The 23,423-nt window shown below is 47.0% G+C and overlaps 1 protein-coding gene across 1 annotated transcript in view; it reads right to left on the bottom strand.

Moving 5' to 3' along the window:
* Window positions 1-373: 373 nt before the first annotated feature.
* Window positions 374-23,423, bottom strand: part of heatr6 (HEAT repeat containing 6) — a 179,009-nt gene continuing 155,959 nt past the window's right edge. Inside the window, exons 13-17 of the mRNA XM_078225889.1 lie at window positions 21,857-21,979; window positions 16,856-16,980; window positions 15,847-15,943; window positions 8,362-8,566; window positions 374-4,110 (exon numbers count right to left, since the gene is read on the bottom strand). Coding sequence (XP_078082015.1) covers window positions 3,545-4,110; window positions 8,362-8,566; window positions 15,847-15,943; window positions 16,856-16,980; window positions 21,857-21,979 — 1,116 coding nt within the window. The 3' untranslated portion in view covers window positions 374-3,544. The remainder of the gene's footprint in view (window positions 4,111-8,361; window positions 8,567-15,846; window positions 15,944-16,855; window positions 16,981-21,856; window positions 21,980-23,423) is intronic.

Raw genomic sequence — 23,423 nt, 5'->3', positions numbered from 1 at the left:
GTTTCCTCCGGGTGCTCCGGTTTCCTCCCACAGTCCAAAGATGTTCAGGTTGGGTGGATTGGGTATGCTAAAATGCACCTTAGTGTCCCAAGGTGTGTAGATTAGATCGATTAGCTATGGTAAGTGTGTGGGGCTATGGCAATGGGGCAGGGGAGAGGCTCTAGGTAAGTTACTCTGTCAGAGAGTCAGTGCAGACTTGATGGGCCGAATGGCATCCTTTTGCATTTAAGGGATTGTATGCCTTTCCCTTTCTCCATGTTGGGGAAAGAGATCTTCAGGTGTCCAGCAACAGTGATGTCAGCAACAGGGCAAGCGGCCAATCACGTTGATGTATTCTCACTGACAAGATAAACAGGACATTAAAAGCACTGATTATCCTTCACTTTTTATTTTAAATTTCAGCAAAATAAATTATGAATGGATTAAGACAGGAGCTAAAATATCATAAACTTTAAAATACTATTTTTAAAATATGAAATGCATCACGGCAGAGACATTTGGCATTCCACCAACATAACATTAGTTTTCGGGGCCAGAGAGGGTGTGTAGCGGTAATTATGAAGTTGGAACGCTGTGCTGTTAAAAATCCAGTTACACCTCAGTCAAAAAGGTGCAAGTTTTTCAACATGAGACTAAAAGCCTAAGTATGGGTGGAAGTTCTCATCAATTCACCGATTGCTTCGGGATCGCTCTCTGGGCATACACTGCAGCACACCCTCTGAAGAAGCATAGAATCACTAACAGAAACGTTTGCATTTCTCTATCATTCTGTGTGGACTCCCAAAGTTCAGTGGAGTAATGACGGCAAACCCGGTGACAGTTTCCCTGTCATTGCCACCACCCAAATCAGGGTCATCACTTAACGTGCTGCGACCGTGACCTCGCACTCACGCAGCTTTGCCCGGCTAAACAGGTCTCTCTAAATAAAAGCAAATTACTGCGGACGCTGGAATCTCAACCGAGAGAGAAAATGCTGGAAAATCTCAGCGGGTCCGGCAGCATCTGTGAGGAGAGAAAAGAGCTGACGTTTCGAGTCCAGGTGACCTCTGGACCTCATCGAGTCCGGATGAGCTTTGACAAAGGGTCACCTGGACTCGAAACGTCAGCTCTTTTCCCTCCTCGCAGGTGCTGCCAGGCCTGCTGAGATTTTCCAGGTTTTTCTAACGTTGGGTGAGTGGCTGTCCTGTAGAATGTTTATGGAGTAAACAATATCCCAACTTTCTTTCAGAAGGAAAGCCACGTTCAGGTAAAGTGCCAAAAGATAAAGATGCCTTGGATCCTTTTGGGCTGTCAAGTGGAATGAAAGACGTGTAGGTTTTGCACAGGTGGGTGAAAGGGTTTATCTGGTTTGTCTCCTACAAGCTCAGCGACAGCATACCTGTGGAAAAAAAAAATCTCTGTCTCTCAAATCTCTGCAGCCCTAAAGACCAAGGATGCTTTTGAGTGGCTGCTGGAAGTCAAAGGTTGGGATCGATCGATTGTGGAAAGGTACTGCCTGTGGGTCTCCGCCGGCGCTGACACTCCCACCTCAGACGCTGGGTCTGCAAACGTAAAACGGGATCAACAATCATCTCACAGGTGCAGAATCCATCAGTGAAACCTCCAGCGGCTGCGGGGCTCCTGTGGGAAAACGCGAATCCCTTTTTGCTGAATATAAATCAGGTCTTTGGGAGATCAGAAGCCAGGTCGAAGCCTGCTTAAATGCACAGCATTTCCTTTTTCAAAATCTTTGACTCCATTCTCCAAGTTACAAAGCCGATGCCCAGAGTGGACCGGGTAAAACCCAAATCCATTCCTTGCTTGTCCCAAAAACCAAATTCAAAATCCAATTGAATCCAATTCGTGGTCCCCAAAAGAGGGAGAAACAAGATCCAAGCTGACAGGATGAGGCATTGCATCCCCATCTTGGGCTTGGATCTGACGCTTGGTCTTAGCCAAGAGGCTGAGAAGCGATAAACAGCATTCCTGGCTTCAAACCGGCTGATGTCTAGGACATGAACGAAACTGAAAATGTGCTTCTGAATAACAGTTCTGGAGCAAAAGTGAAACCCTGGGACAAATGAGCTCTCTTCGTGTGTGCGCCTGTAACTGAAGGGAGATTCACGCTCAGTTCCCTTTGTGGAATGGTCTTATTCCAACTCCCCCATGGGTCCAATCAACATTACACCAATCTCTGAGAAAGGCAATGCCTCCAGCCTTCTGTGACAATGAGATTGTCCTGTCGATGGGGAGGAGCAGTGGAAGTGTTGCTGCTACAAGGGTTTAGAAAAACAGATTGCAAACAGAAATGCTTAACTGACCTACAGCCTGAGAGTAATCAGTACAGTCATCAGATACATGACGAAAATATTCCACTCCATGGCACTGTCACCCACTTGCACTGAATATACTGTGGTGTCTCCGAGGCATTTCAGTTTATTCAATATTCCACCCACACTTTCAACAAAAAAACATTTGCCAAATAAAGGATGTTAGTGTTGAAGAACATTGCCCTTTCCATCTCAGGCACCTTGTCACCGTGGGACACTGCCACCTCAGCTAGGACACAGTGATATTCCCTCTGCTCAGTTTACAACCCCACAAGAACAGCTCCCGACTGCACCCAGTGTGACACTTGCCAATTTCTCACACCGGCCTCTCTCAATGATGAGTGGGGGAGTTCGGGGCTGTTTTAACTTGATAAGGGCCCAATGCCCACAGGCACTCAGTTCGAAGTTGCAAAGACCGCAGGAGCCTCAGTTCCCTGTAGATAGATGTGGATTTCAACCTACCAGCCTGCACTAAATAACAGAATCCCTACAACGCAGAAGGAAGCCATTTGGCCCATCAAGTCTGCACCGACCAGAATCCCACCCAGGCCTTATTCCCATAACCACACTTACTTACACTGCTAGCCCCCCTGACACCAAGGGACAATTTAGTATGGCCAATCAACCTAACCTGCACATCTTTGGACTGACGTGGAGTTGCCGGCGTTGGACTGGGGTAGGCGCACTAAGTAGTCTCACAACACCAGGTTAAAGTCCAACAGGTTTATTTGGTAGCACGAGCTTTCGGAGCACTGCCCCTTCATCAGGTGAGTCTGACGAAAGGGCAAAGCTCCGAAAGCTCGTGCTACCAAATAAACCTGTTGGACTTTAACCTGGTGTTGTGAGACTACTTAGTGTGCCTACCCCAGTCCAACGCCGGCAACTCCACATCTGCATCTTTGGAGTGTGGGAGGAAACCGGAGCACCCGGAGGAAACCCACGTGGACACGGGGAGAATGTGCAAACTCCACACAGACAGTGACCCGAGGCCGGAATCGAACCCGGGTCTCCAGCGCTGTGAGGCAGCAGTGCTAACCACTCTGCCACCGTGCCACCCTAAATGCCATCCCGGGATCTCAGAGGTGGAAGGGAAGTGTCTGAAGCACGGAAACACTTAGTCCCCAGGACAGCCTGCCATCTTAAAATAAGCAGCATTAAGCAGAGCAGACAGAGCTGTTGAAATATTCCGAAGCAGTGACATGCAGGGATGGGCATGCTCCTTCACACACACCTCTTCATTCCCGGGTGTCTTTCAGAGCACACTGCAGTTCTGTGGATTCAGTGCAATGTTTCAAGATCTGGTCCAGATATTTGACAACCAGCTCTTTTTCGTCCACCGGCACCTCCTGGAGGTTTTGGACGTGTTGAAAAGCCCTTTGCAACATCCTGACCCTGTCCTGGGGGTCAGCCTGAGTCGCCGCTTCATCAGCCTCCACCCCCGAGGTCACAAAGCGCTGGACAAAGGTTCGCATCCGATCGCCTTTCTCCGCAATGGTCTTGCTGATGCAGGAGTGGTCTTCGGCGGCGATGAGTTGGAGGAGGTGCAAAAGGGTCTGGCAGATCTGCGTCCTCAGGCTGGCGCAGTACTTGAACTCCAGGAAGTCCTCCGTCTCCTCGCTCTTCTCCAGGGCCAGCACCAAGGCGTTCCAAATCTCGCTGAACTGCTTCCTGTCCCCGTAGCGCTCACGGCTGTTGGGGATGGAAAGCGCCGTGGCCGATTTGATCCGCACTTTGAAGTTCTTGCAGGTTTTCACCACCGAGGTCAGGGCGCTGAAGGCCTGCGCTGCCCAGGGAGCTGCGTCTGCAAAGAATAATCACAGTGAGACACATGGAGCTGGGCCAAGGTGACACATCACTGGAGACCGTTTGCTAAAAGATACCTTTGGGCAATCCAGAGTCTGGGCTCCAAAGCTGCAGGACTCCCAGCTTTAAGCCGCAGCCTGTTGCCTTTTCATTAAAAATCCTGATACCAAGACACCCTCTCAGAAAAACCCTAAACTGCTGCAACACACAGCGATGGCATGTGGACCTTATCATAGAATACCTACAGTGCAGGAGGCCATTCGGCCCATTGAGTCTGCGCTGTCTCCCTGACAGAGCATCTCATCCAGGCCCTATCCCTGTAACCCCACATATTTACCCCCGCTAATCCCTCTCACCTGCACATCCTTGGACACTAAGGGACAATTTAGTATGGCCAATCCACCTAACAATGCATCTTTGGACACTAAGGGACAATTTAGCATGGCCAATCCACCTAACAATGCATCTTTGGACACTAAGGGGCAATTTAGCATGGCCAATCCACCTAACAATGCATCTTTGGACTGTGGGAGGAAACCGGAGCACCTGGGGGAAACCCACAAGACCTTCAGCCACTATTGCCCGCATAGATGCTTGGTTCACTCATGCATCTACGATCAGGTGGTGACGCAAATATAGTATTTGAAAGAAAGGAAAACATATGCGGGTGTAGGAGTGTCTGAAATCCATGAGTCCTCTCTCTTTAACAGGCTGCTTTTAATTGCGGGCAGGCACTAGCCAACCAGGAAGACCATAGGTTCTGGCCAAGAGATGTCACTTCAGACAGGAAAGGCCGATGGTTTTTGGGTGTACCACCAGGTGGCGCAGCTCACGCTTGCCAACTCTGAGCAAGGAAACTCTGCTTTTTAAAAGGCAAAATACTGCGGATGCTGGAATCGGAAACAAAAACAGAAAACACTGGAGATGAAGGGTCATCCAGACTCGAAACGTTGGCTCTATTCTCTCTCCACAGATGCTGTCAGACCTGCTGAGATTTTCCAGCATTTTCTGTTTTTGTTTCAAGCTCCATTTTTTAACTTTGGAAGTTCCAACTCTCTCAGACAGCTACACATCTGGTTCGACTCAAATGAACCGTCAATTCTGTAGCATTTTTGCGTAGGGCAACAAACAGCAATACGATTAAAGTTAATATGATTGGTGATAGAATCATAGAATCCTGACAAGTGCAGAAAGAGGCCATTTGGCCCATCGAGCCTGCACCAACAATACTCCCACCCAGGCCCGACCCCCATAACCCCACTCATTTACCCTGCTCATCCCCCTGACACTAAGAGGCAATTTAGCGTGGCCAATCCACCTAACCCGCACATCTTTGGAGTGTGGGAGGAAACCGGAGCAGCCGGAGGAAACCCACGCAGACACGGGGAGAAGGTGCAAACTCCACACAGTCACCCGAGGCCGGAATTGAACCCGGGTTCCTGGCACTGTGAGGCAGCAGTGCTAACCACTATGCCGCCTGTTAAAAGTAGATGGAACTGGGAACGCCACAGAATTATAGAAGGGTTAACAGTACTGGGGTGGGGAGGGGGGGGGAAGAGCCTATGCTTTCTGGGTCTGCGTGTTGGCACAAACATTGGGCGGTACCCCCTGTCCTTTGAATCATTACTATCCAGCTCTGAACCGGCAGCAAGTGGTGTTTGATTAATGTCTCATCTGAAGGCTGTCATCTCTGATTCTGCAGCTCACTCCCGATCTGAAGTGGTCAGGGTACATTATGTACTCCAATCCCGGAGTGGTGCTTGAACCCATGACTTCCTGACTCAGAGGTAAAGCGACCTCCCAACTGAGCCAACATTCCGTGCCAGAGGAATATCAATGTGGCACGTTAAAGATAAAATCAGTCCGGGTGAGCTGGAATATTGCAGCTCAAAGGCTGCCCGCAGGCCACCCGGAATTAGAAGGCCCAAGGTCCTGACCTTAAAAAGAAAATTAGAAAGGGAGAAAAATAACTTAAAGGGACAGAATGGTGATTTTAAAATTCTTCTACCTCTAATGGCTTAGTCAGTAAATGGTGCGATAATCTGGAGTTGAACACTAGTGTGTAAAAAAGACTAGGAAGATGCCCAGTTTACCCCTCAGTCTGTTAGAATCATCAAATTAATCAGTGCAGAAGAGGCCCATCGAGTCTGCACCAACACGCAGAAAACACCCGAGCTCCCACCTAATCCCATCTACCAGCACTTGCCCCACAGCCCTGAATGTTATGATGTGCCAAGTGCTCATCCAGGTACTTTTTAAAGGATGTGAGGCAACCCGCCTCCACCACCCTCCCAGGCAGCGCATTCCAGACCGTCACCACCCTCTGGGTAAAAAGGTTTTCCCTCAAATCCCCCCTAAACCTCCCACCCCTCACCTTGAACCTATGTCCCCTCCTGATTGACCCTTCAAATAAGGGGAAGAGCTGCTCCAAACTCGGGTCACTGTCTGTGTGGAGTCTGCACGTTCTCCCTATGCCTGCGTGGGTTTCCTCTGGGTGCTCCGGTTTCCTCCCACAGTGTGAAGATGTGCGGGTTAGGTTGATTGGATAAGGTAAATTAACCTTAATGTCAGGGGGATTAGCAGGGTAAATACATGGGGTTACAGGGATGGGGTGGGTTTGTTGTCGGTGTAGACTCGATGGGCCGGATGGCCTCCTTCTGCATTGTAGGATTCTATGATTCTATCTCCACTCTGTCCATGCCCCTGTTCTGAATTTGTTAATCTCGATCTACCCAACAATGAAGCCCAACAATCAGCCTCACAGGTTCTTGACCAGCAATGGGGACACACATTGTTCAGTGACGCCCTGATAGAAAGAGGTTGGACAGGTTAGGCCTCGACCCATTGGGAGGTTAAAAGGAGAGGTACATATAACATCCTGAGGGGTGTTGATAGGGTGGATACCTGGAGAATGTTTCCACTTGTGGGAGATTCTAGAACCAGGGGACACAGTTTAAGAGTAAAGAGCTCTGACGAAGGGTCATCCAGACTCAAAACATTGGCTCTGCTCTCTCTCCACAGACACTGTCAGGCCTGCTGAGATTTTCCAGCATTTTCTGTTTCGGATTCCAGCATCCGCAGTATTTTGCCTTGATCTTTAGAATAAAAAGAGGTCCGCTGTTTTGACTTGGAGATGAGGAGAAATGTTTGCTCTCATGGGGTCGTTAGCCTGTGGAACTTTCTTCCTCAGAAAGCAATGGAGACTGGGCTCATGGAATTTAAGGCAGAGTTAGACAGATTTTCTGTTGGACAACAGGAGTCAAGGCTTATGGGTGACAGACGGTGAAGTGGAGTTGAAACCACAACCAGATCAGCCATGATCTTATTGAAATGGCGGCGCAGTTTCGAAGGACTGAATAGGCTGCTCCTATTCCCAAGTCCTACGTCGCAAACACTCACTGCCCAATCTGACGCATGAAGAATGACACTCGGATATTTGTTTTCTCTTCATAGTGAGTTGTTACGATCCAGAATGCGCTGCCCGAAAGGGCAGTGGAAGCAATAGTAACTCTCAAAAAGAGAATTGGATATTTGGAGAAAAGCAGGAGAATGGAATCAGTTGGACAGTTCTTTCAAAGGGTTAGTACAGGCACAATGGGCCGAATGGCCCCCTTAAGACCATAAGACCATAAGACATAGGAGCGGAAGTAAGGCCATTCGGCCCATCGAGTCCACTCCACCATTCAATCATGGTTGATTTCAACTCCATTTACCCGCTCTCTCCCCATAGCCCTTAATTCCTCGAGAAATCAAGAATTTATCAATTTCTGTCTTGAAGACGCTCAACGTCTCGGCCTCCACAGCCCTCTGTGGCAATGAATTCCACAGACCTACCACTCTCTGGCTGAAGAAATTTCTCCTCATCTCTGTTCTAAAGTGACTCCCTTTTATTCTAAGGCTGTGCCCCCGCGTCCTAGTCTCCCCTGCTAATGGAAACAACTTCCCTACGTCCATCCTATCTAAGCCGTTCATTATCTTGTAAGTTTCTATCAGATCTCCCCTCAACCTCCTAAACTCCAGTGAATATAATCCCACGATCCTCAGACGTTCATCGTATTGTTCAACACGTTCTGTGTTGCATCCTTCTATCCTCGATTCTATTTGCACCATAGAAAATTACGACACATGTCCTGGCTGCAAGAGGCATACCAAATCCCACGGAAAACAACGCAAGACATTCTCACGTTACGAACTCCAAGGGTCAGGTGAATGGACCTAGAAGCTGGCCAAGGTCAGTATAATTACGTACCGAGTGGAATAGCTGGGTTTTTGAACATATTTCCCAGCGCGTAGCATGCATTCCATCGCACCTTCATGGTCGCCTCGCTCTGAACAGTGCGGATTAAGGCTTGGATTGACTCCTCGATTCCTGGCTTGAACTGCGGTTTGGAGATGTGGTGAGGCTGCAGGAAGTGTAGTAGGTTTCCTAGAGCTCGCACGGCATTGCTCTTCACCTGTGATATAGAGGCAAAAAGGATATTCAGCGTGACTACGACGCCATTTGGGATCAGCCTCAAAACTGGGCACGGAGGAACAGAGTACTTTGAATCTTGTGCCCCGTGACACAGAGTGGTGGGATGGAGCTTTGCAGTGGGGACACAAAATGGGAAGGTGATGACCTCGTGGTATTGCCGCTAGACCACTGGGTGGACCATCAGACCACCTCTACCTTCGAGATATTTGCTTCCTAGAGCAGAGGAACAGAAGGAGGCCGTTTAACCATTCGGCCAATTCCACCATTCAATGCATTTGTGGCTGAGAATTTTCCTCGAGTCACTTCAGAGGTTCAATTGTCGTCATTTTGGAATCCTCAACTTTCCCCTCCCCTTCCTACCTCTTAGATTCATACAGCTGTAGACAGAGAAAGTGGCCATTCAGGCCATCATTCCTGTGCCAGCTTTTTGAAAGAGTTATCCAATTAGCCCCACTCATTTGCTAAGAAAAGGAGGGCGGCACGGTGGCCCAGTGGTTAGCACCGCTGCCTCACAGTGCCAGGGACCCGGGTTCAATTCCAGCCTTTGGTGACTCCTGTGTGCAATTTGCACATTCTCCCCGTGTCTGCGTGGGTTTCCCTCTGGGTGCTCCGGTTTCCTCCCACAGTCCAAAGACGCGCAGATTAAGTGAATTGGCCACGGTAAATTGCCCATTAGTGTCCTAAGATGTGTAGGTTAGAGGAATTAGCGGGGTAAATGCATGAGTTTACAGGGATAGGGCAGGCGGGTGGGCTTGGTCAAGATGATGAGCTGTTGCAGACTCGATGGGCTGAATGGCCTCCTTCTGCACTGTAGGGATTCTATGAGAGGATGCCACACAGGCCGGACTCAGAGTCCATTCAAGACTGCAACAGAGTGAGAAGCCGGGTTCAGCAACGAACCACTAAAAATAACAAAAAAAAAATGACTATATCAGATACCCCCGTGGGTCACAGAAAATTCACCCCTTAAGAAAAAGCCCATGGTTAAAAAGCTTGTTTAGAATGGGTAAGAGCTGTATGGTGAGGGGGCACAGTAGTAAATGATGACTCACAACTCCCATTTCTGCCACAGTGATTCTAAATGACCTGTACTGAAGATGTCAGTCCAATACTCAAATAGCATCAATGGCAATCTTCAAATTTAATCTATTGTGAAGTAAGCTGCATGAAAACCTGAAGAGACATTTTTCAAACCAGCGCAATTCCTTTGTTTCTGTGAATATTGCTGGCATTTTACAGATAGTTATTGTAAATTGCTGCAGAATTTTCCTCTAGTCACTTCAGAGGTTCAATTGTTGGCACTTTGGAATCCTCAACTTTCCCCTCCCCTTCCTACCTCTTAGATTCAGAGAGCAGTAGACACAGATGGCCATTCAGACCATCATTGCTGTGCCAGCCTTTTGACAGAGCTATCCAATTAGCCCCACTCCTTTGCTGTTGCCTCATAACTTGGGACTTAATAGGATGGAGGGTTATAGGTAGGCCTAAAAGGTAGGGATATGTTCGGCACAACTTGTGGGGCCGAAGGGCCTGTTTTGTGCTGTAGTTTTTCCATGTTTCTATAACCCTATATAAATTTCCTTTCGAGTGTATACATCATTCCCTTTCCAAAGGGTAGCACAGTGGGTTAGCACTGCTGCCTCACAGTGCCAGAGACCCAGGTTCGATTCCCGAGTCGGGTCACTGTCTGTGTGGAGTCTGCACGTTCTCCCCGTGTCGGCGTGGGTTTCCTCCGGAGTGCTCCGGTTTCCTCCCACAGTCCGAAAGACGTGCTGGTTAGGTGCATTGGCCATGCTAAATTCTCCCTCAGTGTACCAGAGTGTGGCAACTAGGGGATTTTCACAGCAACTTCATTGCAGCGTTAATGTAAGCCTACTTGGAGTAGGGATAGTGGAGACGCTGCATTCCAAATCATAACAGCTTGTGCATAAAATAAATTCTCATCTCCCCCCTGCTTCTTTTTCTAATTGTCTTAAATCTGTGCCCTCGAGTTACCAACTTTCCTGCCAGTGGAAACATGCCCTCCCTATCCACCCTATCAAAACTCTTCATGATTTTAAACACCTTTAGTAAAGCCTTCTTTGCTCCAAGGAGAACAATCCCAGCTTCTCCAGTCTCTGCATGCAACTCAAGTCCCTCAACACTGGAACCATTCTCATAAATCTCCTTTGAATCCCCCTCCAAGGCTTATCATTCTACCTAAAGTGTGGCACCCAGAATTGGACAATGATCAAGCTGAGGCCTAACCAAGGATTTACCTAGGAGTGGCATGCTGGCACAGTGGTTAGCACTGCTGCCTCACAGCGCCAGGGACCCGGGTTCAAATCCAGCCTTGGGTGGCTGTCTGCGTGGAGTCTGCACATTCTCTCCGTGACTGCGTGGGTTTCCTCTGGGTGCTCTGCTTTCCTCCCACAGGCCAAAGATGTGCAGGTTAGGTGGACTGGCCATGCTAAATTGCCCCTTCATGTCCAAAGATGCATATGTTAGAGAGATTAACTGGGTAAATACGTGGGGTTATGGAGATACAGCCTGGGTAAGGTTCTCTGTCAGACAGTCAGTACAGACTCGATGGGCCGATTGGCCCTTTCTGCACTGTAGGGATTCTATGATACCACAACCTTGCATTCTGTGCTCAATGCTTCGGTGTATAAAACCCAGAATCCATTGTTTGATGAACAACTTTATCAACTTGCCTTGATGATTGCAAATATTTGCGTATGTGAGCCTCTCTGTACCCAAACCCCCTTCCAGCATTTTAATCCATAGCTGCATTTTAGAATGCTAGTTCTAAATAAAGCAGCATTGGAATTTCCTGTTTCAGCTCATGTTATAAACAGATGCCCTGAGTATCTAGACTATGTGCTCATTAAAGTTGTCCATATTCCAAACATATTGTACTCGTGAGCTAGAATATCAGAGGAACATGATGAACAGTGACCAGAGATGTTCAGATGGCTACATTTGATTCCATACTCTGCCCTGATGGATTTCTCTATCCGCGGAATAGCTTCTTGTTGTTTTCAAAGCAGGCAACAAACATGGCTGCCTTACAAGTCCAAAAAAGGTAGGTGGCTAGGCCTATTGTAAATCCTGGATTTCCACAACTCGAGAGTTTGAGGAAGCTTGTGTCTTTGTATCTGAATGACCCGGTCAATTTGAAATTCTCCTTTTGAATTAGCTTCATGGAAGAGGCATTGGACGGGATTTTCCAGCCACACTTCGCCCCCCCAGGACCGGAAAATCCAGCCCAAGGTCAAGTGATCTTTGCATGGTCCTGTCCCGCCTGCTACGATTCCCGTTTCGGGTGGGAGATGGAAAAATTTCGCCCATTGTAATCAACATCAGTCAGTAAAGTTCCTGATGTCCTTTTCTGAGACAGGGGAATGCTCAAATCCACAAGAGAAGATTTCCAAGATCAAGAAATCATTTCCAAGAAAAGTAGCAAACTACTGACTGCCTGTCTCTTTCCCTGGCTATCTGAACATTGATGATGTCAGATTTTTTACATGTAAAAGTCAATTTCCTTTGGCATTTCATACACGCAATCAACATCAAGTATAATCTTCAGAAGGAGCGAGTTAGAAGATGGGATATATTTGGATGAGTTCATGCAGTTCCCATACATCTTATCTGTATATATTATTATAAATTCCTTTGTCCATTTTTACATTGGAAAAAAGCTATGTAAACCTGTCACATTGTCATTAGATATAAAATCAACATGGTACAGCTACTGGCTGGAGGGTATATTTATAATGTGTGATGATACTGTGTCTTTAAGAAATGTATTTGTGTCATGTTTCTGTGTTGAATGTGTTTAGTTGTCCCTTCCATTTTATCAGAGCTATTTCATCTGGATCTAGCAGCACTGTAGTTACTGCAGCAAAATAATTCATCTGAATTGATGCACTGTTTGTTTTTTAATGCAGGGTTCTATCGTTTTGCGTTTTCCCCTGGGATACTGCAGATTAGGTTGATTGACATGCAAGATCATCAGACTGAGTACAGTTCGGCTTTCACAGAGAACTCAAGGCAGTCTGTTTTGGGGATTTTTAGAGAGGGGTTGCTTTCTCTGTGTCTCTCGCTCTGTCAGAAGTGGAGATTGGAATCTGCCAAGGAATAAGCCTTTTTCTCTGAGATTCTAATGTTTGAAGGTGGAGCTTTCTCTGGAAGTTGCTGCATGAGTATTAAAAGACATGGGTCTGCCTGGATCACTCTCCAGAAGTGTCAGAAGGCTGGAAATTTAGTACCTACATGAGCATCTTTGGTTTCTGTGCTAATTGGTTCGAAAGAAGGGATTCTCATCTGTGGGGGATACTGCTATATTGGAACAATAGAGATAGCTAGCTGTTAAGAATTGTATTTTATCAAGTTTAAGCATTTGAATTAGTAAAAGATATACTAATACTTTTTGTTACATTCTAACTGTGCTCCTAAATAAAGTTTGCTTTGATAAAAGCTCCCTAGTGGGTCACTTGAATCATACCTTTTGCTCATCCTAATGCCAAAATCAAATGTAAAAGAGTCTAGGCTAATTTCATAAAATACCTTGGAGTTTCTGATCCAGTCCTTCATAATTGTGACAAATTTACATGGCCAGTTTCCATTATAAACACGAACACAGGAATTTATGATGGAAGTATATATGGATGTAAAATTTCAATATATTAAAGATGAACATATAGATTACCAGACCTCTTGGGCATTGTTTCGCGCAAAACCCAATGAGGGAGACGGTGGCGTACTGGTCATCCAGAGGCCCAGGTTAAGGCTCTGGGGATGTGGGTTTAAATCCCACCATGGCAGCTGGGGGAATTCAAAGTCAATTCTTAAAATCTGGAATCTGAAATCTAGTTCCCATAATGGTGAGCATGAAACTATCAATTGTCGCAAAAACCCACAAAGGAAATCTGCCGTCCTTACCGGGTCTGGCCTAATGTGACTCCAGATCCACAGCAATGTGGCTGATTCTCAACTGCCCCCTGAAATGGCCTAGCAAGCCGCTCAGTTCAAGGGCAATTAGGGATGGACAACAAATTCTGGCCTTGACAGCGATACCCATATCCCAAGAAAGAATAAATAAAATCAGATGCGATGCTGTATTATAAAGGCAGAATTGTTCGAGTAAGAAGGTGCTACATCATCGCTTCTCAGCCTTTTGGCTAAGATTAAGTGTCAGATCCAAGCCCAGGATGGGGGTGCAATGCCTCATCTTGTCAGCTTGGATCTTGGTTGTCTCTCTTATGAGGACCTCGAATCAGATTTAACTGGATTTTGAATTTGATTTTTGGATGCAGCAAGGAATGATTTGGGTTTTGCCCGGTCCACTCTGAGCATTGGCTTTGTAACTTTAACAATAGAATAAAAACATTTTTTAAAATGCTATGGGCCTGATTTTACCATTGTGTTGCGCCCATTTTTGGGCACGAAAACTTAGTAAAGTCGGGCGTGTGGCAAGTAGTTGATCTGCGCCCGCCTCCGCACCAGTTCCCCCTTTACCAAGGCCCAAAAATGGCCGCAATCAGACCATGCCCGAAACAGGTGCTACAGCCATTTAAATGCATTTAAAGTGGCTTAACAGACTGCATGCCCAACCTTACCGGCATTCCCCCTTTACCACCGTGTTCGCCCATCCAGTATTGGCGCGAAACAGACATGCTCCATATAAGTCCGATTCGAGCACTCCAGTTAGTGAGGAGGTAAGTGCCGAGCGTCCAATGGCTCTCTGCTTGTGATCAGTGGGGGAGAGCAGGGGGGTCCGCTGCCACTCCACCTGAGGTCAGTGTGGGGGGGGAAGGGGGGACTGCTGCCACTTTGCCTGAGATCAGTGGGGGGAGATGGGGGGGGGGGGGGGGGGGTTTCCATTGCCACTCTGCCTGAGATCAGTGAGGGGAGGGGGGGGGGAACTGCTGCCACTCTGCCTGAGATCAGTGGGAGGGAAGGGGGGGGGGGGGGGGAGGGGTGAATCACTCTGCCTGAGATCGGAGGAAGGGGGAGGGAAGGGGCCCACAATTGGTCTGGGTGGCAGGGGGTGGGGGAATAAGGTGGACAGTAATGTTGTGGGGGTGGGGCAATGTCTGTGGGGGCCAGGGGGAGGCATTAAACGGCCCGGGAGGGATGTGACAGGGGAGCAGCGTTCTATTTTGTTTCCTGCGCATGTGCAGTTGGAGGCGCCGATCGGAGCTGCGGGGTTTCGGGCGTGTTAAGCACCGCCCACAGGCTTGTGCAGCGCAATTCGGAATCGCTGATAATTTTTGCAGGCAGAGTGCGTATGGGGGCGCCTGAGAATGGGTCTAACGGTTGGATCTGAAACACCTACGGTTTCAAGTCCGCCCAGCATTTAGAATCAAAATGATAAAATAGGGCCCAATATCCCTTTAAGGCAGCAAAGTCTAATGGTAAATAAAGCTTCAGCTCATGCTGAGTTGAACTGTTGTTGGATCAGAAAATGTTCTAACACGTAACGTGCATGTTAGGTTCAGGCGACAGCTGAAAATCATACAGCATTTTAAGGTTACTTTGCATCTATAACAAGGTATCGCAGGACATCTGTAGTTTAACCTCTGAACACCCGGCCAATGAACTTTAATGCATCACTGGCTGATTTTCCATGGCATGGGTCATGCAGAGTGGGAGAGAGTGTTGGTTTATAATAATCAGGATGATATCGAGAGTGCAATGGGAAATGTATGCAGGAAGCCCACACTATGCACTAGATTTCCTTAAAACTGATATCTAGAGAAAGAGAGAGAGGAAAAATAGTTTAAGCCGAGACTCTCTGGAGTTTAGAAAAATGAGGCGAGATCAAATTGAGATGATAAAAGCTATGAATAAAGTGGACGTGGAGCAGATGCTTCCTCTTGTGGGGCATTCTAGGACGAAAGGTCATAGTCTTAGGATTAGGGTTAGCAAACTTAAAACAGAGTTGAGGAGAAACTACTTCTCCCGAAGGGTTGTGAATCTGTGGAATTCGCCACCCCAAAGTGCGGTGGATGCTGGGACAGTGAGTAAATTTAAGGAGGAGTTAGTCAAATTTTTAACTGGCAATGGGTTCAAGGGTTACGGGGAGAAGGCAGGTAAATGGGGATGAGGAGCATATCAGCCACGGTCGAATGGTGGAACAGACTCGATGGGCTGAATGGCCTAATTCTGCTCCTATATCTCATGAACTTATGAAGAAGTAGAGAGAGAGGTAGAGATTGATAAAGAGAGAGCGTGAATGCAAAAAGGATGGAATGCTGGTGTGGATCAGACTCTCACCTTGTCTTTATCATTGGACGCATGTGTAGCTGACTTCAACATCTTGAGTAGTAGAACATCTGAGAACTCCTCCTGGAAGCCTAGGCCCATGGATTCCCTGAGAGGATAAAAGATAACACAAGTGAATCATTCACCAATCGGTCGGAGCCTTAAATATCCGTCTACTCGATATCCATCAACTCAAAGCTTCGCGGAAGTTGTAGCCTCAGTTCGCTGTTTGTTTTGCTCTATATTTCAATCTCCTTCCTTTGGCATTGAAAACATTTTTTTTTATTACTTGTATTATATATTTGCCTTAATTTCCAATGTCTGGATCCTACATGCATGATCTAATTTTGGCAAGGCCTGGTTATCCACTGTTATCCATTATCCACCAGCAAGGTCATGAAGCTCCCACCCTACATCCCAGAGTCTCAGGCTTTCCTTGACTTCACATAACATCACTGCTTCACTGAATCCCGACAGTGCGGGAGGAGGCCATTCAGCCCATCAAGCTTGCACCAACAACAATCCCATCCAAGCCCTATCCCGTAACCCATGCATTTACCCTGACACTAATGGACAAGTTAGCATGGCCAATCCACCTAAGCTGCACATCTTTGCTTAATTCAGCACTCGCTGACTTGGCATCGTTGGAAGGAACCCACATCCGGAGAATGACATCTTTGAATTTTGCTCTATCATTGGTGGCCATGCCTTCAGTCACCTAGGCCCTAATTTCTGGAATACTCTCCCTACACCTCTCCATCTCACTTCCCTCCTTTAAAACCTAACTCTTTGACCAAAATGTCAGTCATCTGGCCTAATATCTCCTGACGTGGCTTGGCGTCATATTTTGTTTTATGAATGACCCTGTGAAGCACCTTGGGAGGTCTTGTTATGTCAAAAGGCACGTTAAAAAATTATTATTGTTATCTACTGGCAGTGCCAACGTGCTGGCTTGATTCTTGGCTTGTCAATAAATCTCGGCAACTGATGCCAGCTTGGTGCAGTTACCGAAGATACGTACATGTTTGCGATTAAGGTGTCTGTGAGATTGCCCAGTGACCAGGCTGCCTTGGTACGGACGTTTAGGGACTTGTCATCCAAGGAAGTCAGGATGGCATTCGCAGTGTCAGCTACAAACATTACATCCTGTTATGTGAAGAAGAAAGGTAAAAGTTCAGTGCTCCTTCAGGCAAATCGGGAGGAAACTCCAGCTAATAAATCCCACATCATTCAAAATGGAACCACTTCTTTGAAAGGAGGATTCCACTCTCTTATTGAGTTTGCAGAGTCAGATTCCTTTTCAAAACTCAGAAAGCATGCCTGTACAAATTGTACTCACTAGCTTCTCTTAGTGAGACTGCCATTGCATGTCAACTTGTGGGTAGATTCATACGAGGTAATAGCCATGGCGCATTTGCTCCTCTGAGTCAGAAGATTTTAAAGCTTACTTATTATTGTCACAAGTAGGCTTACATTAACACTGCAATGAAGTTACTGTGAAAATCCCCTAGTCGCCACACTCCGGTGCCTGTTCGGGTACACTGAGGGAGAATTTAGCATGGCCAATGCACCTAACCAGCACGTCTTTCAGAAAGTGGGAGGAAACTGGAGCACCCGGAGGAAACCCACGCAGACACGGGGAGAACGTGCAAACTCCACACAGACAGTGAGCCAAGCCAGGAATCGAACTCGGGTCCTTGGCGCTGCGAGACTGCAGTGCTAACCACTGTGCCACAGGGAGAACGTGCAGACTCTGCACAGACAGTGACCCAAGCCGTGAATCGAACCTGGGTCCCTGGTACGAAGAGGGAGAATTTTTTTTAAGCATGGCCAATGCACCTAACCAGCATGGCTTTCGGACTGTGGGTTCAAGTTCCAAGAGCACAAAATTTCGGCTGATACTCTAGGGCAGTACTGAGGGAGTGCTGCACTGTGAGAACCTTTTGGATAAGTTCATGGAAGTTAGTAAGAGAGAGGGTTATAGGTAAGCCTAGTAGTTAGGGACATGTTCGGCGCAACTTGTGGGCCGAAGGGCCTGTTTGTGCTGTAGCTTTTCTATGTTCTAACCTGCCTTTTGGATGGGATGCTAAATAAAGGCTTCCCTTTCAAATAAGGTTAAAAAGATCCAATAGCGCTATTCTAAAGAGGAGCCAGAGAGTTCTCCCCGTGATCCTGGCCAATATTTACTTTTCAACTAACAAGACTAAAACCAGTTACTTGGTCATTACCAGATTGCGATTGTGGGGTCTCATTGTGCAAATATAGGTTTGATGCACATTTTCCAACTGTCACTACATTTCAGAAGCACTTCACTGACTGTAGCTCACGTTAGCATAGCAAGATCATCAATGGTGCTATATAAATGCAAGGTTTTTTTCTTTATTTGCTTTCAACCTCAAATCCACTAAGATTCATAGAATCATAGAAACTCTACAGTGCAGAAGGAGGCCATTCGGCCCATCAAGTCTGCACCAACAACAATCCCACCCCAGGCCCTATTCCCACAACCCCACACATTTACCCTGCTAATCCCTCTAATTTACACATCCCAGGACACCAAGGGTCAATTTAGCATGGCCAATCAACCTAACCTGCACATCTTTGGACTGTGGGAGGAAACTGGAGCACCCGGAGGAAACCCACGCAGACACGGGGAGAACGTGCAAACTCCACACAGACAGTAACCCAAGCCAGGAATTGAATCCAGCTCCCTGGAGCTGCGAGGCAGCAGTGCTAACCAATGTGCCGCACTTTGGGATTTGGGTGTAGGATGCCCAAACTCACTTTCTGCAGAGATGAGAGACTTTCATCGCACCCAAACTGAGAACACTGAGATAAATGTTCAGTGTCTAACCTACTGCACCATTTGTTCTTTCTGATCACTTCTGACAGCAAACTTTCAGCTCAAGTTATTCAAAATGTATTACCGCAATCTTGTGCAAGACTGCACAGGACACAACCACACCCACCAAGGGCAGTCAGATGGAATAAAGCTTTGCCCACTGCCCAGCGAGTTTCCACAGAAGAGATTAAGCTGGACAAAAGGGGCCACCAGCAAGCCTTCAGCAAGAATAGGGAGGAGGCATTATAATGATACAAAGCACAGTGAGAATCTTATTTAAGCTTATACAGGTCAAAGATGGACTCAGAGGCCAAGGTATTGCAGTCAACTAAAGCTTGAAGCTTATTTATTAGTGTCACAAGTAGACTTACATTAACACTGCAATGAAGTTACTGTGAAAATCCCCTAGTCCCAACATCCGGTGCCTGTTCGGGTACACTGAGGGAGAATTTAGCATGGCTGATGCACCTAATCAGCACGTCTTTCCGACTGTGGGAGGAAACCAGAGCACCCGGAGGAAACCCATGCAGACACGGGGAGAACGTACAGGCTCCGCACAGACAGTGACCCAAGCCGGGAATCGAACCCGGGTCCCTGGCGCTGTGAGGCAGCAGTGCTAACCACTGTGCTACCGTGCTTTGATGATGTACTGTACCCAGCAGTATAGTTCATAATAGAAACTGCATTATACAGGAGCAAAGGCGCTGTCAGATGTAGAAAATTTACCAGGCCATAACTTACATCATTAGTAATATATTATGAAGAGGAAAAATTGTAAAACAGTGTCTGTAATTTCAAAGGCAAATGCAGCTCTCATTAATTCCCATTACAATATCAGCATGTGTGCTAGAAGCACTGCTAGTTTCATCACTCAAACACACCGAATCACATTTAGAAGTCTAGCAATTGTGTGCTCGGAGGGATGTGGAATACATAACTGAAATCTATTGTTAGTCCCGGGTTTGAAGTTGATCACAAGCGGCCACTCACCAGCAGGAACTTTGTGTAGAATTCCTGTTATGTTCCTGGCCCACCACATTTCTGTTCATTTTTCAGGTACCCAGGCTTTTATTTTTAAACTTTCTGCCCCAATTTTCCTCCCAAAGAACAAAGGACAGTACGGCACCAGAACAGGCCTTTCGGCCCACCAAGTTGGTGCCGACACAGATGCCTCTCTAATCTAATATTTTCTTGCCTCTACGCTGTCCATATCCCTCTATTCCCTGCCTATCCAGATGCCTCTTGAACGTTGTTACAGAATCTGCTTCCACCACCTCCTCCAGCAGTGCGTGCCAGGCATTCACCACCCTCTGTGTGGAAAAACCTGCCCCTTACATCTCTTTTAAACTTTCCCTCTCTCACTCACAACCCATGCTTCTGAGTAATTGACCCTTTAACCCTGGGAAAAAGACTCTGACTATCCACTCTACCCAAGCCTGTCATAATCTTGTAAACCTCTATCAGGTCCCCCTCATCCTCTGATGCTCCAATGAAAACAATCAAGTTTGTTCAACCTTTCTTCATAGTCCATATCCTCCAAACCAGGCAACATCCTGGTAAATCTCTTCTGCACCCTTTCCAATGCATCAACATCTTTCTGGTAGTGTGGTGACCAGAATTGTACACAATTCCTCAAATGCAGCCTAACCAAAGTCCTATACAGCTGCAACATGATTTTCCAATTCCTACACCCAACGCCCCGACTGAAGGCCAGCATGCCATGTGCCTTCTTGACTACCTTGTCCACCTGAGTTGCCACCTTCAGGGATCTGTGGATCTGCATGCCTAGATCCCTGTATGTCAATATTTCTAAGGGCTCTACCATTTACTGTATACTTTCCTTCTGCAGTAGACCTTCCCAATCCCATCACCTCACATTTGTCCGGGTTAAATTCCATCTGCTATCTTTTGGCCCAGGTCTCCAACCGATTTGTATCCTGCTGTATCCTCTGACAATCCTCCTCACTATCAGCTACTCCCCCAAATTTTGTATCATCTGTAAATTTACTAATCAGACCACCTAATCATTACCTCCAAATCATTTATATATATTACAAACAACAGAAGCCCCAGCACTGATCCTTGCAGAAAATTGCTCGTCACAGGCCTCCAGTTAGAAAAGTACCCTTCCACTGTTACTCTCTGCTTTCTGTGCCCAAGCCAGTTTTGTATCCATATTACCAGCTCACTTACTTTTCCCCATATGACTTCACCTTCTGTATCAGACTGTCATGGAGAACCTTATCAAAGGCTTTACTAAAGTCCATGTATACAACATCCACTGCCCTGCCGTGGTCAATTTTTCTTGTCACTTCCTCAAAGAACTCAATCAAGTTTGTGAGACACGACCTCCCCTTCACAAAACCATGCTGCCTATCACTAATAAGCCTATTCTCTTCCAGATGTGAGTACATCCTGTCCCTAAGAATCTTCTCCAATAATTTCCCCACCACTGATGTAAGGCTCACAGGCCCGTAATTTCCTGGATTCTCTCTTTTGCCCTTTTTAAACAAAGGAACAACGTTAGCTACTCTCCATACCTCTGGTACCTCGCCCGTGGCTAAAGGGGATAGAAAGAGTTTGGCCAAAGCCTCAGCAATTTCTTCCCTCACCTCTCTCAGTATTCTGGAATAGACTCTATCTGGCCCTGGGGACTTGCCCACCTTAACGTTTTTCAAAATCTCCAATACCTCCTCCCTTTTTATCTCAACATGACCTAGAATGTCAACATCCTCCTTTCTACACTCACCATCCACCACATCCTACTCCTTTGTGAAAACTGATGCCAAGTACTCATTAAGGATCTCACCCATCTTCCCTTTTCCTAAAGTTCCACAAGCGGCAGTCTCTCCCCAGTCCTTCACCCATTACGTATTAACGTGAGCGTCTCAATACCTCTGTGAACATTTGCAGTTTTCCTTCTCTTGCCTGCCCACCAGTCCATGCCAGCCCCCCAGCCTAGGCCAGCCCACCAGCCCAGGCCGGCCCACCAGTCCATGTCGGCCTCCCAGCCTAGGCCGGCCCACCAGCCCATTTGAATACCAAATAGCAATGAACAGAGTTGATCCCATGCCATTTGGTGACACATGGACACACAGCCCATCAGCTTGTAAAGAAAAATTCCCTGCAGCTAGTAAAGCAGACCGTGCATCTAACGGTGTAACGAGAGGGTGTACTGACCTGTCGGAGTGAGGGGAAGAGGATGTAAACACCCAGTGCCCGTACAGCAGCTGCCTTGACCAGGGGATGTTCGCTGTGATTGAGTCCGAGCAACATAGTTATACACAGAATCTGCTTTTCATTCTGCCAAAACAATTCCAAAATATCAGTGATAAAATTCACAACTGAATAGCCCACAGTTACACACACCCGCACTCAGCTATAAGCCCTGCATTTCTTCATAATTCCTCTCACTACCAGAGGACCACAATTCTCTCTCTGCTTTTTTTCAGCGTAGCCTTGCCAATGTTCTCTTCCCTAAAGGTGTTGGGTCACGCTGGGTTAATGCTCCGTAGAGACTGATTGTCCTTGCCCCAGATGGTCGTTCCACATGTCAGTCCAGACAGTCAGTTCCAAAAGGCCCTTCAACCACGGGGAGCAACTCAAGCCAATCTTGTCTTCCTGCCATGCACTTTTCTGTACGGACCAGTAAAGAGCGACCAGGAATGGAAGCTGTCAGCTTCCCTCTTTGATGCATGAGCACAACAGCCAATTGTAGCATGCCCAACATAGTGCTGCCAATTTAGACAATAAATAGTCCAAGTGTAAAACTGATACCTCTCTGGTACATGCTGCAATGACAAAGCGAACAGTAGTCAATTATACTTCATTCTGTTGTTGGTCTTTTTATGGGTGTTGCTAGCCTTGCAAGTACCCACAGCTGTAGGCATGGTGCTTCCCCCTCTTTCATCCATTCAGGTTCCTCTGTGCCACACAGCAGGACAGGTGAGTAAAATACTGACAGGTCATTGCTGTGTCATTCTGGAAACAGCCGCTACCGCATTGGTGTGATTACTGGCAATCCAAGTACAGACCAGCTGTCCAGAGAAATTGCGTGAATTTTCCCAAAATAGCAAGACATGGGGTGAGATCCACTGGCCTCCCAGCCATGTGTTTCCCACCGGCGGGAGGTGGCGCGTTGTTTGCGAGTGGTGGGATTCTCTCGTCCCTCCGCTGTCAATGGGAATTCCCCCGCCACCCCACGCCAGTGGGACACCATGGACGGGACTGTGCTACCAGCGGGACCGGAGAATCCGGCCGCGTGAATGGCCAGAAAATTCCGGCCATGAAATTTCAAAACTTTGCATTTGCAGGTTTTCATACTTCACCCCATTTCATTGGAAGTTTAGTTAAGCGAGCAAAGACAAGGGCAAACTGAGCAATCATCTAAACCATCTAGAGCTCACCCAGCCTTCTTTCTACTGGAGCTAAAAAAGATGTTTGTTTTTTAGGGAGGGTAGAAGAATCAATTGGACACAGGTGGTAACAGTATTGCTCCTATAATCTAGGCTTTCAGTTTATGCCCCTTTCCAGGACTTGAACTCAACGTGAGCTGGTACTCCAGTAAAGGCCCGAGAGAGGGCCACATGGTCATGGATAAATCCTTCAGATATGACCTTAAACCAATGCTTCTGCTGCGGGTTCAGGTTTAAGATGAAGCCTCAGTTCTTCCAATCAACACCACCAAATATGCATTAATTCACCTCCTGCGCTACGTAAAACGTCTACTATTTACCTCCATAGCAAT

Source organism: Mustelus asterias, chromosome 12, assembly GCF_964213995.1.
Source record: "Mustelus asterias chromosome 12, sMusAst1.hap1.1, whole genome shotgun sequence".
Taxonomy (NCBI): Eukaryota; Metazoa; Chordata; class Chondrichthyes; order Carcharhiniformes; family Triakidae; genus Mustelus; species Mustelus asterias.
Note: the sequence above shows the minus strand (reverse complement) of the source record. Positions and strands in the feature narration are given on the sequence as shown.